Here is a 17,462-nt window from a genome sequence, read left to right on the forward strand (position 1 = left end):
ATGCATAAACGTGTGCACAGCTAGAGCTGGTTCTGCCAGGCGTGTGGACGGGCAACCCACAGGACTTTACTGTCATGAGGTTCTGAAGGCCAGAAGTCCAGGATCCAGTGCGGGCACAGCTGCCTGCCTCTGGGGTTGATGCTGACCTACCCCGGCTCGGGAGCGGCCATCTTCCCTCTTTGTCGCCTGTCTTCATTCTCTGATCTTGTCGCTCTGTCCTACTTCCTCTTAGGACACCAGCCACGCAGATGAAGGTCCATGTTGGGGACCTTGTTTCGTGTCTTTGAAAGTGCAGGGGTGGGGCTCTCAGAGCGGCCTCACGTGCAGTCCCAGCAGACGTGCTGAGGCAGGAAGACCCTGAGTTTGAGACCAGCCTGAGATGTATAGCAACACTTGTCTCAAAAAAGAACAAAAAACAAAAGAAAGTTTCCAAGCATCCTGGGCGCTAGGAATTTAGCACATGACAAAGGTCGGGGCATCTTGGCTTTGGGGAGAGAGGTCATCCCCCCATGCTGTGTCCATCCAGTTTCTCCTCTGTTGAATAAACACTTTAAAGAGTGGGTACGTTGGCTGGCCATGTCAACCCTGTAAAGCTTGCTGTGCGGGAATTTTCTGAATCTTACCCTCCTATTTTCAGGGTGAATCCAGGGAGGTAAGGGTTCTGCCTGGAAGGAGCTGGTGATCTTTGGGGACTTTCTATTGGTTGCCCAGGCTGGCCTCTCGCAGGCCTGCATTAGCCTCCCAAGATTAGCATGGTAGATACGAGCCACCACACATGGCTTTCTTGTGTTTTGACAGGGACTGTTTTAGAGTTCTGTTTGGAGCTGTGAGTGCTGGGTAAGGGTCAGGTGAAACTTACACACATCACAGGACGGGGTGCCCTCTTCTAGGTATTCCCATGTCACAGAACAACATCCCAATGCAACTCCATCAGGGACCAGGGACTGTCTGAGACAGCTGGTCCACAGAAGCTTCTAGGAGGCTTTTAAAAATCTTTGAGTGAAAAAATAAAATAAAATAAATCTTTGAGTGAGGAGGGAGGATTGACTGGAAGTCAGGCTTGGAGCTGGCCCTCAGGGACAGTGAGGGAAACAGGAACTGCTTTGTCTGTGCAGCTGTGAGTTCACACCCTGGCAGGAGCTGTGAAGGTGTCCAGGGTTAAGAGTGTTGGCTCCAGCACCCACGGAGGCAGCTCACACTCACCTGTGCCTCCAACTCCCGGTCAGTCTGACATCCTCTCCTGCCCTCCGCACACACAGCATACAGTCAACAGACACACATAATTTAAAAATCAGTGAGCTCTTATGGAGTACCAGGCAGCCGGCCCCTGCAGGTGGGAGTGCTGTGCGGCAGCAGCGTCCCCCAGGCCAAGGTTACCCCATCCTACAGGCAGAGCTGCCTGCTCCCATTCTTGGGTGCGTGACACAGGAAGGCGCAGAGAAATAACCCTGTAGACTCCCACCTTTGGCTACAGGTCACTGGGATTTCCCCAGGCATTCATTTCCTGGGGAGGATGCTGGAGTCCCTGAGCTTGGGACTGTGACAGGATCTCATTGTCACTTGGAGATGAGTTTGTCAGGGTGGGCATGTGTGTGGAAAGGACATGCAAGCTAAAGAACGTGAGGTACTTGGGGACCCGGTCTTCTTTCTTGGGTGATGACTCTGAATTAGCTCATGGGTTTAGCAGGGAAAGCTGGAGAGGGCAGGGGATGGAGTGGAACCATGGTGTTCAGACTTGGACACTGAGGTAGGTGGTTATCCCCCTTTGCCAGGCATGTCATGAGCCTTGTGGGCATGGGGAGGGGCCAGACTATCATCTCCTGTACCCCTGAGGCTCCAGGGCTCCACTGAGCTGTGTGACGGTCACTCCTGGCAAAGCGCACTTCTCTGGCTCTGAGAGGTGAAGTCGGTGAACATTCTTTGTCTGTGGTGACCAGTGCTGTGCCCTGTGGAGCTTGAGCAGCATCCCAGCCTTGGCCTGTGAGGAGCCGGTGACACTCACACTTTGTGTGCTGACTTTGTCCCCTGAGGCCACTGATTTACATGAGAGATGCCTTCCACACCACTTGTCCATGCTGGCCCTAGGGCTGGGCTTTGCTTGGCGACATGAATGCCACACCCCCAAGTGGATAGGTTTCTAGGGGGTTGGTGGCTATCACCAAAGGTTTCCATAAGAGCAGGCCATGTGGTACTGGGTCCCCTGAGAGATCCTGTCTCACAGGACACAGAGCCAGCGCTAGGTCATGAGGTGGAGGCAGGTTCCTGTGGACTTTTGAGGAAACTTGACATGAGTGTCGGCTTCATGACACTTGGTTGTTACTGTTTGGCTTCTTGTTTTCACTGTTGAGACCAAACCTGAGCCCCCTAGTGCTGGGCAATGGCTCTACCACAGCGGTGGGTCACCCCAAATCCCCTAAAGTCTCCCAAACCTGGGACTTGCAGAGCTACTCACTTGGCACCTGGCGTCATGGGATAGATGCTGTCAAAAGAGACACTGGGCAGAATGTGGTGGGGTGGGGTGGGGCTGGGGAGGGCTGACCAATGGAGGGCAGGGCCCATATGGAAGCTTTTGGGTTTATACTTGAGTGGAATCTTTGCCGCCGTGTCCCTTTGTTTTTGGAGGCCCAGGCTGGCCTAGAACTTGCAGTCTTCAGTCCTCCCGTGTCAGTTACCCAGGCATGCATTATCATACCCAACTTCTTGTTTTGTATTGGCAAATGTCCTACAATTCAGAAAGAGCCAAAATCTAAATTGTTTGTTGTCCGAGGCATTTCTTGTCCTGTGGGAGTCCAGGAGCCAGTGGCCTTTTTGTTTTTGTTTTTGTTTATTTGACCGGCTACTTCGTTCCCAGCCTGAGGCCCAGACCTACGTAGCAGCATGTGAGAGATGGAGAGTCCCATGGTGTGATGTCACTGGGGGTTCCCACACAGCAGAGCTGACTCAGGCTGCCCTGTTAGGCTGGTCAAACCTACTCAGAGCCTGACACTAGTCCCTGATGATCTACCACCCTTGGGGCCCTGGATGGTTCCATCCACAGGACCTTAATCTGACCCTTCCTCCTAGGCAGGTGGGAGCCTAAGGCCAGTCTGCTCTCCTTAGGGAGATCCTGTTTAAATAATAAAAGGGCTATGGTGGTGTGAGTGCTTTCCTCCCCTTCCTGGGGCCTTGCTACTGCAGTCAGATTAGCTGTCTCACCATCCTTAAGTAGAAGGCAGGAGTTGGTTCCTTCCAGGTGGCTCTGCTCCTGGGGCCTAGTGACAGGTGGTCTGTGGAAATTCTAGAAAGGTCTGTAGGGATGTCTGTTCTGTGCATGGGACCTGCCTGCTTCCTAGTGTCCTTTGACTTTATTTTGCCGCCCATGGGACACGGGAAATGTTCTAGAACCTGGGCACTCACAGGGTCTGCTCTGCCTCCCACTTGCCTGCTTGTCATAGATCTGACCTCTGCCACTGTAAGATTCCGTGACCCCTGGAGAGACCTCCAGACCCTTCATCAGTCCCCACAATGTCCCTGTCTGACACAGTGGCAGTCTAAATTCCTCCCCATGTTTGTGGGGCCTTAGAATCTGACCATCCAAACTTTGGCTCCTCTCATGGCCACACTGGACAACACCCTGTTCCCAAACTAGCCCCAGTTGGCCCACGCTCTCACTGCCCTCATGTGGCCCCTGCACCATGCTCCTTGTGTCCCTGGGTCCCTCCAGCTGTGTCTGGCTCTGCCTGCTCCCTGCCTCCCCTGCCCAAAGGCCTACCTTGACATGCGGGCTTGAGATGCTCAGGACACGCCCTTCTTTGCTGTGGTGGGTGGTTGTCCTGACACTGGAGGCCCCAGTGCTCCATCCACACTTCCAGCAGCATTCCGTCACTCCTGTCCAGGGGGCCTAGTGACTGTGGGATATGCCTTTGCTGTGGCTGTGAGCTGGTCCCCTCTCTCAGGGCCACATTCTCATGCTAGTAATCAGTAGAAGGCCCTGAGGACACAGGAGTGCTGTTCACTGATTGGCAAGAAGGGTGTGAGGGACACATGTCTGTGGTCCCAGTGGATTGGATCAGGAGTTCCAGACCACCCAGGGCTCCAAAAACTGCCTCAAAGAAGGCAGCTACAGCTGGCCAGGGGCTTTCCTAGGGTACACAAATCCCCCAGCTCCATCACAGCACCATGGAAACACGCCTTACCATCCAGGCAGGATGGAAGATTGGGGATTGAAGGGTATCCTCAGCTGCATGGTGAGTTAGTTGGAGGCCAGCCTGAGCTACATGAGATCCTTTTCAGAGAGACAAAGATAGACCCTGGCTTTTTGGGATGCACACAGGTAGATCCCAGTCAGGCTGCCTTGAGAGGTGGGTGGCAGATAGTTATTAAGGTGGCCCGGCTTTACTTGAAGGGGTGCTGACTCCAGGGCACCTGCCCCTCAGATGGCAAGAGTGGCCTCGGGAAGGAAGAGCGGCTTGTTCTGTGTGGTTAGGGAGGCTCCACAGGCCCTTCTCATCCTGGACAAGCTTTGGAGACAGACGGCCACAGGAACCTGCAGGGCTGGCTGTCCGGCCGCAGCCTGGAACCACTGCATGTAGAAGACCCCAGGTCCCCTCTTGGGCACCTAGATGCAGTGCTGCGTTGTCATAAGTGGCCACAAGCGGAGTGGCTTCAAACAAGAATAGGATTTCCTGGTTCTAGAGGAGCCTGGAGACTGTCTTCTTCAGAGGCTCCAGGGGAGGCTCCTTCCTGTTTCCTCCAGGATCTGGGACGTGGGTGGCCTGTGGCTCAGGTCACATCCCACCTGTCTCCGTCCTCTGCCGTCCTCTGATTTTCTTTATTATATCCTTACTTGATGGGGTCTTGTTGAGTAGTCCTGTTGGCCTGTAGACCCTCACGCCTCAGTCTCTCCAGTGGGGCCAGTCTTGGGGCTGTAGCTCAGGGGTGGAGTGTTTGCCCAGTGTGTATGAGATCCTGGGTTCCATTCCCAGTGCTGGAAAACACTCCAAACTTAAGTGCTGTGACCGCGGGATGATACCACCATGCCAGCCCTGTGTCTTCTAAGAGTGCCAGACATTCAGAGCTTGTTTTAACTTCCTGTGATATCTTCTCAACCCCTGGCTTCCCACGTAGCTTCACACTCCAAGGCTCCTAGTGGGTGTGGATCCCAACCAACTTCCAGCCTGGCCAGTGGTGCCCTCTGTGCTCCTGGCAAACACTGAGAGCTCCAGCTGGAAGTTAGAGACCCCCTGCTATGCCTTGTAGCCCTTGGACATCCTGGAATGTGGCCCCTGCACAGTGTCTGAGCCACTAGATACCTACAGTTCTCCTGGTGTTTCATGCTAGACTTTGTCTGGAGTCCAGTAAACCCATGGTACATTCCTAGGGCCACCTACATTTTTTATTTTTTCTTTGCAATGTGTTTGGACTAGAAACCAGAGCCTTTGTCATGGTAGGCATGAGCTGCTGTGTACTAGGCCACGCCCCTCGCCCCTCGCTGCAGATTCTAAGCAGGGGCCCCACCCCAGAGCCACGCCCCCAGCCCCTCACTGGGGGATTCTAAGCAGGGGCCCCACCCCTGAGCCACGCCCCCAGCCCCTCATTGGGGGATTCTAGGCAGGAGCTCCACCCCTGAGCCACGCCACGAGCACATCTTGTGGGAGGAAATTACTCTTATGAGTGCCCACATCTTCTGTTGTACACTGGACCATCCATCCTAGAAACAGCTATGAGGTATTCCCTTAGTTCCCGTCTGGCCTTTGCGCTGGGCTCCTCTTATATCTGGGGCTGGGTCAGCGCTGTCTTGAGGCTCCTCCAGCTCTGATGTCTGCAACTGTCAGATCAGCTTGTTTCAGTCACTCATCAGCACATTCTGGATCGTTCTTCCAAACAGTAATTAGGTGCTGGGTGCGGTGTGCGTGCCTGTGATCCTAGCCCCTCTAGAGGGTGAGGCAGGGGGTGGGCTGTTCCAGGCCAGTCAGACCCTGCTGGGGGTTGGGAAGAAGGCTCACACATACAGATACAAAAAGAAACTGAGGGCCACGGGGGACAGAGAGGAATCGTGGGCCCTGGAGGATCCCCCACCTCTCGGCCCGTCCCACCCTAACGGCAGCCTTTTTTTAGCTGGGGGATGATTTCACCCGCTAAACACGTGGCTTCAAATTATGGCCTTATATAAACGAGTCGGCTGCCCTGCTCTTTGTGGGGCCCCACTCTGCCTCCTCTGGTGAATTCCAAAGCTGCTGCCAGAATGCTGCTCCAAGCCCCAGCTTTTCACGCAGCAGGCCTGGCATGCGTAGAGCCGGAAGAGTGGCTGCCTGTGTCCAGCCTGCATCCCCACCCTGCGACGCATGTTGTCCTTGCATGGGTCTTCTTGCTGCTGAAAGCTTGTGTGTGTGTGTGTGTGTGTGTGTGTGTGTGTGTGTGTGTGTGAGAGAGAGAGAGAGAGAGAGAGTGCGTGCATGTTCAGTGTGTGTGTGTGTGTGCACATGCACTGTGTGTATGTATGTGTGTGTGAGCATGTGCAGTGTGTGTGTATGTGTTTTGAATTCATATGCTGCGTATGTGTGTAGATGCTCATACATGCCGAGTCCAGAGCAGGCTGTTTCTACCCTCTATTCTCTCCACTTTGTTCCCTGAGACAAGATGTCTTCTTGAACCATATTTGCTGTTTGGTAAGACTGGCTGGCATTGAGTTCTCAGGTTCCTCCTGTGTCTGTACAGCCCCAAATACTGGGACACCACTTGCACATGTCGCTGGGCCTGGAGCTTTTGTTTGTTTGCTTTGTTTTAGACAGCGTCTCACTGTATAGCTCTGGCGGCCCTAAAACTTATGCTTAGACCAGACAGGTTTCATCCGCTTGCCTCTGCCTCCGACGTGCTTGGACTCAAGGTGTGTTGCCTGGCTTTTCCACATAGGTTCTGGGGGTTCAAACTTGAGTCTTCACCATTGCACAGTGAGTATCCTTGGTGGCCAAGCCATCTTCCCAGCTCTCTTCACCAGTGCTCAGACCAGGTGCGCTCACTCACCTGTGCTTGTCACACCGGGGAAGTGAAGGCAGGAAGAGTGTGTGTTCAGGGCCAGCCTTGGATGCAGACTGAGACCTTATCTCACACTACATGGAGTGTCCCCGCTTATCACGTACACAGACTGTGGGGTTAGCAGAGACACTTGTGCTGCAAGCACATGCATACACGTATACACATGTGGACAAGCGTTTGTGCACACGTGCATGTGCAAACGTGCACTCCGTCTACTTGGATGACCTTTCTGTCTGCCCCAAGGGAGTCCTGTACCACCCAAGCCGGGGACAGCACTGCTGTCACTGATGTACTGTCCTGTACGAGGTGTCCTGTCTGGAAGGTCCTCATCGGGGACTCATGCCCTCTGCAGTGTGGCTGCCTTCCCGTGGTATCACTGCCATCTCTTTACGGCAGTCTCTCACTGTGTGTTTCAGACTGGCCTCGAACTGGTGGCAGTCCTCCTGCTTCCGCGTCTGTGGTGCTAGGGTCCAAGTGCGAGCTGGAGGTGCCTCTGCGCCATTCCACGGAGCTGGACCTCATTCCTGTCCGTGGCTGAGTTTCCCGCTGTTGGGTGGAAGGTCCACATCCTACTGCCCAGTTCATCCGGCGCAGCCATTTTGTTTCTGATAACTCCCCTCCAGTGATCTACTGGGTTGATTTCACTTGGTGACGGAAGCATTGGTGTGTGTTTGAATGTGTGCACTCACGTGTGCATGATGGTGTACGTGCATGTAGAAGCCAGACGAAAGTGTCAGGTGTGTTCCTCAGGTGTGCTTCACCTTAGCCTGTGAGGCAGGGTGTCTCCTGGAACTGGAGGCTTGGCAGGCTGGCCAGTGAGCCCTGGACCCTCGTGTCTCCCCAGCGCTGACGTTGCACACACTGCCGGGCTTGGCTTCAACTTTGGGGATTTTGTTTTGTTTGGGATAGGGTTTCTCTGTGTAGCCCTGGCTGTCCTGGAACTCACTCTGTAGGCCAGGCTAGCTGTAAACTCACAGAGATCCTCCTGCCTCTGCCCCAAGGGCTGGGATTAAAAGTGTGTACCACCACCGCCTGGTTCCATACTGGGCTTTTTATGTGGGTTCTGGGGATCCAAACTCAGGACTTGATGTGTATATGGCAGGCACTTTGCCCACTGAGCTGTCTCCCCAGCCCCAAGGGAACTGTTTTGAGCAAGTCAGGGACTGCTCCTGACTGTTTGGGGCTGTATTTCCCCTTCTAAAAGTGTGTGTGTGCATGTACATGGTACATGTTAGGGTGGCGTGGGGTGGTTGGTACTCAAGGCAGGGCAAGCACGTTAGCTTTGCAGTATTTGAGAACTGAGAAGCTGATTGCAGCGTAGGAGAGAGCGCCAGGCATGGCGGTCACACTTGTACTGAGGCACACAGTCCTACCCTTGGAGTCATGGCTAGCCTGTACCACAGAGCATGACTCCAGACAAATTACAAATAAAGCAACACTGAATGTAGTTTCTCAGACCTCCTCTGCCCAGCACTACCCAGGGCTGCCATGTGCTTGAGCTGTCTGCCTGTCCTCCACAGGGGCTGCAGACACTGGCGGCACGGCCCCATGTGTGCACCCTTTCCTGACACACCAGGGGATTCTCAGGGTGTGGGTTTCACATCCACTTAAGACAGGATGTTAGGCCACAGCCTGATGAGCGTCCAGGTCCCAGACTCTGAACATTTCATGAGAAGGTGTTCCGGAAGCCACAGAGGGCCGGCAAGTTGCCCTGAGAGAGACGTCATGAAGCTGTAATTCTCAAAACTGTGACTCAGCAGTAGAGCCCCTGCCTAGGGTGCCTGGTGGAGGCCTGCATTCCCTTCCACCTCTGTGTCCTTGGGTCTCTGTGTCTGTGGGTGCAGGGTTTTCTTTTGTTTTTTGTTTGGTTTATGGTTTTTGAGCCAGGCTCTCACTAGTTTTGAAACCCTGGGCTCAAGCGGACTCCCTACATATGCCTGTGGGCAGCAGGTTCTGGTGTGAAGGGGGAGCATACCCCTGTCAGGAGGCATCACCAGGAGCTCCTGGGGAGGAGGACCAGTTTCCAGGGGCAAGCCTTACGGGAGAGATTTTCCCGGAAACAAGCAGTCCGACATGGGCAGAGGTGGCTGTCAAAGGAACCCTTCTCTGCCCACAGCCTGGGAGGGCAGCAAGCATTTTGAGCAAGAAGCCTTATCAGTTTCCTTCCGCCTTGGGATGCGGGTTGCTGAGCTGGCTCTGGTAACTCTGCCCCCATGAGCCATGTCCTTGACTCCAAGGAGGCAGTTTCTGAAGCAAGAGCCAGAGCTGGTCACACACAGCCTCAGCCTGCATCTGTAGCACATCCAGAGAGGCTCAGGCCAGGGGCTTTTGGCAGGGCAGGTGTCAGTGCCCCAGGGCCTAGGCAGCCCCTACCCTCAGGCCTTGCTGCCTTTCCATAGGCGATGGTCCCTGTTAGGGAGTGGTGGGTAGGCACCAGTGTAACCTCTTCCCGCCCGTGTTCAGCAGCCTGGTGGCAAACAATCCAGAGTTCTAGGCCATGCAGTTGGCATGCACCCTGAGCTCACCTCTCAGAGCACTTGCTACGAGGGGTGGTTTTCTCTGAGCCTGGCTGTGGGCATGTGGGCCCAAACGTGGATGTGTTTAGGCTCATGCGGGAAAAGGTGTGGAGGGGCTTGCCTGAGGGCATGTTTGTGTGAGCTTGTGTGCAGAGGGTGTGTGTGTGTTCATGCACATGTGTTTGTGTAGATGTGAGTGTGTGGGCATGCAGGTGTCGTGTCATTTGGCAGATGTGTTTTATATACCACATGGCAGACTGACCCAGCTACACCGTCATGAGGCCATGTCGTGTGGAGGGTTCCCCGTTGTACCTGTAGGCCATTTTTGACTGACCATCCACCCGCAGTGACTGTTGGCGTGCAGGTGTGTGTGACCAAGGTGTAGAATCTCAGTTCTCACCCGTGTTCCTCACACAAATTGTTCTTGCCTTCTGGTGGCACCAGCCGGAACATTCTATGATTGACTCTCAGCGTGACCTGAACTGCCAGGTGAGCCCCTGCTGTACTCAGACTGCAGCCCATGTCCTTGGTGAATGAAAAGGGTCTTTAGATGTAGCCCAGGTTAGCCTAGAACTTAGGATTCTCCTGCCTCAGCCTCCCATGTGCTGGGGTGACAGGTGTGTGTTACCAAGCCTTGTTTTTTATCCTTTGGTCAGTTTTCCTTTTGGTGTGTGTGTGTGTGTGTGTGTGTGTGTGTGTGTGTGTGTGTGTGTGTGTGTGTTAGTTAGTGTCCTGTGGAGGTCACAGGACACCCTGAGGGAGTAGGTGCTCTGCTCCAAGCAGGGGGTAGGTCCTGACATCCAGCGACCACTGTCACCTGCAGAGACATTCTCAGTCCATAAAGAAGTGATTGCGTCACAGGAAGCTTTGTGTGGCATTTATAGGCTGTGCTCTGAGCCTGCTGCAGAGACCAGGGGCAGAGGCTCTCGGGTCTCCTGACCCTCCTCACCACACCACCCGAAGCAGCCAACAGCCGGCTTCCTGTCTGGCCTGCTGTGTTCTAGAGAAAGAGTGGGTGCTTCTGTTTTACTAAAGTCCTGTAAAACTCACCAGTTCCTCAGCAGGCAGTGGCTCAGTGCTGTGCATCTCAGAGCTTGTCCACAGCCCTGGAAGACCTGGCTCCCCAGCCCCCCAGCCCCCCAGCCCCTGGCAGCCTCTGCAGGTTGGCTTGTTCTGGGTGTTTCTTGTCACGGGGTTACACACTCAGTGTCCCCCTGTGTCAGTGTCTATTTCTTTGTTTTTGTCATGCAGGCTAGCCTTGCCTCAAACTTCCTATATAACCAAGGATATATTCGAACTCCTGACCTGTTCTCTTGCTTCCACTGTCACAGTGTTGGGCGACAGGTGCAGCCACCTCCAGCCTTGGGGGATGTAACGCAGGACTCCACATGCGAGGTCAGCACTGCCAACTGAGCCGTAGCTGCTTCGTGGTTCCTGGCTTCAGCCAGGTTGTACTGTGCACCGTGCACGTTCCCTCTCATAGCTGAGGGGTGTTCCTGGGCGATACTTTATTCATCCGTCAGTGAGCATTTGGTATGTTTCTTCCTTTCAATGCAAGCCACACTGGATGCATTCAGGGACTAGGATTTGAGTTCCTGAGTCTTGGGGTCTAGATGATCAGAATGCCAGGTCTGTGTGTGTTGTTGGGGCCAGCGGCAGGTCAGTGTCAGAGGGCAGCTCCTCCCATGCCCGTGGATGCTGTGCCGGTTTCTAGTTATGAGCTCTCAGGAACACACTGCGGGAATTTTTGATGCCTCCCTGGTTTCCCTGGAGAGATTCATGGTGGTGTGGACACCTGCTTGCTGCTGAACCCCGTGACCCGAGTTCAGTCCCTGAACCCTCACTGTGGAAGGGAGAACTGACTTCTGCCAACTGTCCTCCAGCGCACGCCTGTGCACAGCCGTCCTCCAGTGCGCCCCTGTGCACAGCCATCCTCCAGCGCGCGCCTGTGCACAGCCATCCTCCAGCGCGCGCCTGTGCACAGCCGTCCTCCAGCGCACCCCTGTGTACAGCCATCCTCCAGCGCGCCCCTGTGCACAGCCATCCTCCAGCGCGCGCCTGTGCACAGCCGTCCTCCAGCACTCGCCTGTGCACAGCCGTCCTCCAGTGCATGCCTGTGCACAGCCGTCCTCCAGTGCATGCCTGTGCACATAGTTGAGATATTAGATAATAGGGAGAAACAATGTCCCAAGGCCTGTGGTGCACAACACCCCAGCACTCAGGAGGCAGAGGCAGCCCTATGCATTGAGCCAGCCTGGGCTACATAAGGGTTCCAAGGTCCCAGAGCCTCATAGTTTAGACCCTGTCTGAAAAGACAGACCAAAACCAGAGCAACAACCAGTAACACTGTGTGTGTGTGTGTGTGTGTGTGTTGTTTATGCTTGTGCACACTCCTGCCATACTGCACAACCAGAGATCAGAGGACTTCTGGGGAGTCAGTGTTTTCTTCTTCCTTCCTTCTTTTGTTCTTTTGATTTTTTTTTTTTAATTTGAGACAGGGTCTTGTGTATCCTAAGCTTGCCTACAACTTGCTATGTATTTGAGGCTGGCTTTGAACTCATGATCTCTGCCTTCCAAATGCTACAGTAAATGTAACAGCAACTCCACGCCACCTCTGCCTGCTTCTGAGGCACAGTCTCAGTCTCCCATTCCTTCAGTGCTGGTAGCTCCCACCCTGTCTCTCTGTCACACTCTGAACTACAGAGGTGTGCCACCACATCTAGCTCTCTCTGCGGGCTCCAGGGATGCAACCCAGCGTCAGGCTCCAGTGGGCACTCTGCCCTCGGGATCTTCAGCTGCTGGGCCTGAACACAGTCAGCCTTGTCTAGATGTCTTTTTCTTTTCAAGACAGGGTCTCTCTGTGTAGCCCTGGCTGTCCTGGACTCGCTTTGTAGACCAGGCTGGCCTCGAACTCACAGAGATCTTCCTGCTTCTGCCTCCTGAGTGCTGAGGTTAAAGGCGTGTGCCACCACGCCCAGCTAGTTTCTATTTTTGTTTTATTTAGCGTGGGGTGTTCTGCATGCACCTGTGTCTGTGTGCCGCTGCATACCTTTCATAGGTAGAACATTTAGACATGGGTGCTGCAGAGCTGGCGCAGCAGTTAAAGCGCTGGGTGCTTTTCCAGGGGACCCAGCTTCGGTTCCCAGCACCCACGCAGCAGTTCACAACAACCCGCTACCTCAGTTCCAGGGCCTTGTTCCAGGAGTCCAGCGCCCTTTTGTAGCCTCTTTGGGCACTGTGGTTGGTATGCAATGGGATCTATGTTTAATTCGCACGTGCAAGTGTTTCTACAGATCTGACTGTGGGGCTGGGTGTGTTTGGGCCTTTGTCTGCTTGAGTGTGTGTTTCCTGCTGTTTTGAAACACTGGGTGTTGAAGGCCTCTAGGCTTGTGCTGCCGAGTCACACTTCTGCAAAGTCAGAGGCCGACAAATGTTTGGAAATGGCTAGCAAGTAAATATGGTAGCCCTCTTTCTCTCTGGTTGCACACCCCAGCCCTCCTCACTTTTTAATTTGAGGCAGAGTCAACCTGACTTACCCAGGCTGGCCTTTAATTCGCCTCCTCGAGCCTCAGCCTCCCTGGTAGCTGGGTTGATAGTTGTGCACTGCCAGCAAGTGTGCCTGTGTGCACTGAAGCAAATATTTTATTTTGGGGCCTCAAGAATACCAGGCAAGTTCCCTCTACTGAGCTGCACCTCAGCCTCAAGTGATTCCACAAAGATGTGCTCTCCCAGCTGCTGGCTGAAGGGAGAGACTGCGCCTCAGCACTGTGGGAGAGACGCAGGGGTGAGGCTCGTCTTGTCTGCCTTGAGTGTTGCCATGGTGCTGTGGGAAGCGTCACTGTCACCTTGTCACAGGGACTTCTTTCAGCCTTGTACCTCTTGCTGCTTCTTGGCTCAGGATCCCAGAGCTGGTGTCATCTTTTGCCTCCTGGTCCAGCCTTTTAGGTGTGTGGTGCCGATTCACACGTCTGCAAAGTCAGCAGCCAGCACACGGCTTTTCAGCCCTTGGTCTCTCTTGTTACCTTTATTTATTTATTTATTTATTTATTTATTTATTTATTTATTTGTATTGTAGCAAAAGCGGCCACACACAGTATTTCTGCCTTGGACTAGAACTTCATTTATAAGAACAGGCAATGAGACCACCACACCCACTATCTTCTGGCCAGTCTCATGAACGAACTCTTCTTCATCCTTCAGAGCCCCTCTTTGATGTCACTGCTCCTTTTACAGCTTCTCAGTTCCCTAAGATAATTACTCCTACTATGTCTCACTTGCTTTTGGGGTTGCAGACCAGCTTTTCCTGCCAGTCTTTGAGCAAAGGCTTCATTAGTCTTCGTTGGTACACAGTTGGCTCATGCACTTGGCCAATACTGGTTTTGTGCCTCTTGCTGCAAACTACCACACAGGCTATTACCAGCATCAACTCATGTTCCTTTTTTTTTTTCTTTTTTGCAGCATTTACAGGATTGGGGTGTGGCTCAGCAGTAGAGCCCCTGCCTTGACTCCCCCAGTGAGGGGCTGCGGGGGTGGCTCAGGGGTGGAGCCCCTGCCTAGGATCCCCCAGTGAGGGGCTGGGGGCGTGGCTCAGGGGTGGAGCCCCTGCCTAGGATCCCCTAGTGAGGGGCTGGGGGCGTGGCTCAGGGGTGGAGCCCCTGCCTAGGATCCCCCAGTGAGGGGCTGGGGGCGTGGCTCAGGGGTGGAGTCCCTGCCTAGGATCCCCCAGTGAGGGGCTGGGGGCGTGGCTCATGGGTGGAGCCCCTGCCTAGGATCCCCCAGTGAGGGGCTCGGGGCGTGGCTCGGGGTGGAGCCCCTGCCTAGAATCCCCCAGTGAGGGGCTGCGGGGGGAGGGGGTTGGCTCAGGGGTGGAGCCCCTGCCTAGGATCCCTCAATTACCCCCTACCTCCAGCTTCCCCTAGGTGTTTGCCTTAGCTCAGGGGTATTTTAGGAGTCTCTGGGTTCCATCATGTTTGCTACGAAGGAAAAAGGTAAATGGAGAACTTGGGTCCTCACACAAGAAGACGCAACAACAAGCTGGTTGTTTCTGGTCTGAGCTGCCTTGGTGGGTTCCTTTGTTGGTCTGTCTGTCTCTGCCTGTGAGATCACCAGGCTAATCTCTTCCTCCCTTCCAGTGGCAGGAGGTGCGCGCCCGCTGGTGAGGCATGCTGAGTTCCGGAGGCCGGCAAGATGAGTGCGCAAGAGGCGGGCAGCTCCAGCCGTCGGCAGCAGGCCACCTACCAGCTGCACATCTACCCGCAGCTGTCCAGCACTGGGAACCAGGCCTCATGCCGCGTGACCGCCACCAAGGACAGCACCACGACCGACGTCATCCAGGACGCGGTGTCCAGCCTGGGCCTAGACGGCTCAAAGCGCTACGTGCTGGTGGAAGTGAAGGAGTCGGGCGGGGAGGAGTGGGTGCTGGATGCCAGCGACTCGCCCGTGCACCGCGTGCTGCTGTGGCCGAGACGCGCCCAGGACGAGCACCCGCAGGAGGATGGCTACTACTTCGTACTGCAGGAGCGCAATGCCGATGGCAGCATCCAGTATCTGCACATGCAGCTGCTGGCCCAGCCCACAGCTGCCCGGCGCCTCGTGGAGCGCGGGCTGTTGCCGAGGCCTCAAGCCGACTTCGACGACCTGTGCAACCTGCCACAGTTGACTGAAGCCAACCTGCTGCAGAATCTGAAGCTGCGCTTCCTGCAGCACAAGATCTACACGTACGCGGGCAGCATCCTGGTGGCCATCAACCCCTTCAAGTTCCTGCCCATTTACAACCCCAAGTACGTGAAGATGTACGAGAACCAGCAGCTGGGCAAGCTGGAGCCGCATGTGTTCGCGCTGGCCGACGTGGCCTACTACACCATGCTGCGCAAGCGGGTGAACCAGTGCATCGTCATCTCGGGCGAGAGCGGCTCTGGCAAGACCCAGAGCACCAACTTCCTCATCCACTGCCTCACGGCGCTCAGCCAGAAGGGCTATGCCAGTGGCGTCGAGAGGACCATCCTGGGCGCAGGGCCCGTGCTGGAGGTGAGCACTGGGGCCTGGAGGCAGAGGATGGGCTGGGGAGCGCTGGCCTGCTGCCCCAGTTCTCTGTGGTGCTCAGGGTCTTCCCAGCACTCACTGGGCGAGGCTGCATCTCTGTGCAGAGCTTGCATGCCACTCAGGTGCCGCAGCTAGCACCACACACAGAGAAAGTGCACCCAGGGTGGCGGGCGGGCGGGGATGAGGCCAGCAGGCTGCGAGTTGGCTGCTTAGAACCATTCTATGTATCGGCTCGGCGTTGAGGCTGCCTCCAGCAGGCCCTGGGGTGGCTGGGAAGAGGGTGGGGGCCCTCCAGGTCCTAGGCCAGCAGATTGGGGTACACGTGTTGAACATCAGCAGATTGGGGTACTCATGTTGACGTCAGAGGGCGTCTCAGGAGCAGCAGGGAAGTGGCTGATACCACAGCTTATGGGGAGGAAACCATCCTAGACTACACACCTTATGCCTGCTGCCCAAGCTCCCCAGTAACCAAATTCCACGGGAGCCATTGATATGTCACTGTGGGCAAGCTTCTGGGCATGGGCAACAGGAGTGAGCCCAGCCCTGGGCATTTTAGGGCGAGATGTCAACATGTCTCAGACCATGATATAGCTAAGTCAGGGCCTGCAGCTCTGAAGTTGGGGGTCCCATGCTCTGTTCTTCTTTGTCTCTCTTTTTAGTGGTATGCTTTTTTTCTTTTCTTTGTGTCTATGTGTGTTCATGTGCACATGCGTGGGTGTTTTGCTTGCATGTGTGTCTGCCCGGTGCCTGCAGAAACCACAAGAGCATCAGATCTAAGTTATAGACAGACGTTAGCTGCCCTGTGGGTGCTGGGAATCGAACCCAGGGCCTCTGGAAGGGCAGCTTGTGCTCTTAACACTTGAGCCATCTTGTCAGCCCTTCCTTCTCAATAGGCTTTTATTCTTTTATTTTTACTTTTTTTAAAGATTTATTTATTTATTAAGTATACAGTGTTCTGTCTGCATGTATGTACACCTGCATGCCAGAAGAAGGCATCAGATCACATTACAGATGGCTGTGAGCCACCCTGTGGTTGCTGGGAATTGAACTCAGGACCTCTGGAAGAACAGGTGGCGCTCTTAACCACTGAACCATCTCTCCAGCCCTTAACAGGTTTTTTAAAAAGTCAGTTACTTTCGTATTGTGGGTGTGTGTGCACAGTGTGCATGTGGAGGTCGGAGGTCAACTCCAGGCTTAGCTTCCCTCCATGTGGCTTCCAGGGATGCAGCTCAGGGCATCATCACGATTGGTGTCAAGCGCCTCAGCCACTGAGCTGGAGTGCTGGCGGCCAGTGGGCTTGTTTGTTTTGTTTTCTGAGACAGGGTTTCCCTGTGTGGTCCTGACTGTCCTGGAACTCATTCTGTAGACCAGGCTGGCCTTGAACTCAGACCCCCCTGCCTCTGCCTCCAACTGCTGGGATTTAGAGTCTGCTTTACCACCCAGCTCGGTGGATCTTTTTCCGAAGCAGCCTGAGGTAGAGAGTGCTGAGCAGGGAGCAGGCCTCTCTGAGCCTCCTCCAATTTCCGCCTTCTGTTTCACGGGCACCTCGCCCTGTGTTCACTGCACCTGAAGGCAGTGCTGCCTGCAGTGCACCTCAGGGACACCGCTGCGACCCCCTTCACCACCTCCTTAGTGTGCTGCAGTGCTTCCACCACTCTGGAAACCTGCTCCCCTTTCTCATCCATCACCCCGGGCGGTCCCCGTCCCCACGGGGTTGCTGGTCACAGGGTCAGACTCACTATGCCCCTTGCAGTTGGTCCTAGTGATTCGTGTGTCTGAGGTCCCTCTGCTTTTTGTAACTTGGGAGCTTTTTCCCCCCTTGCTAAGTAACATCCCCTGACAGTTGATCCTCCATATGTGTGGGGCTCTGTGTCTGGAGTCAGCTGACCT

The 17,462-nt window shown here is 54.8% G+C and overlaps 1 protein-coding gene across 13 annotated transcripts in view; it reads left to right on the forward strand.

The window, feature by feature from the left end:
- MYO9B (myosin IXB) overlaps nt 1-17,462 on the forward strand; it is an 84,187-nt gene that overhangs the window by 3,497 nt on the left and 63,228 nt on the right. For all 13 annotated transcript variants that reach the window (XM_084759076.1, XM_084759083.1, XM_084759081.1 and 10 more), the window contains exon 2: nt 14,663-15,557. In XM_084759076.1, the coding sequence (XP_084615202.1) occupies nt 14,718-15,557 (840 nt within the window). In that variant the 5' untranslated portion in view covers nt 14,663-14,717. The remainder of the gene's footprint in view (nt 1-14,662; nt 15,558-17,462) is intronic.

Source organism: Acomys minous (genome assembly GCF_964271855.1).
Source record: "Acomys minous genome assembly, chromosome: 15".
Lineage (NCBI taxonomy): Eukaryota > Metazoa > Chordata > Mammalia > Rodentia > Muridae > Acomys > Acomys minous.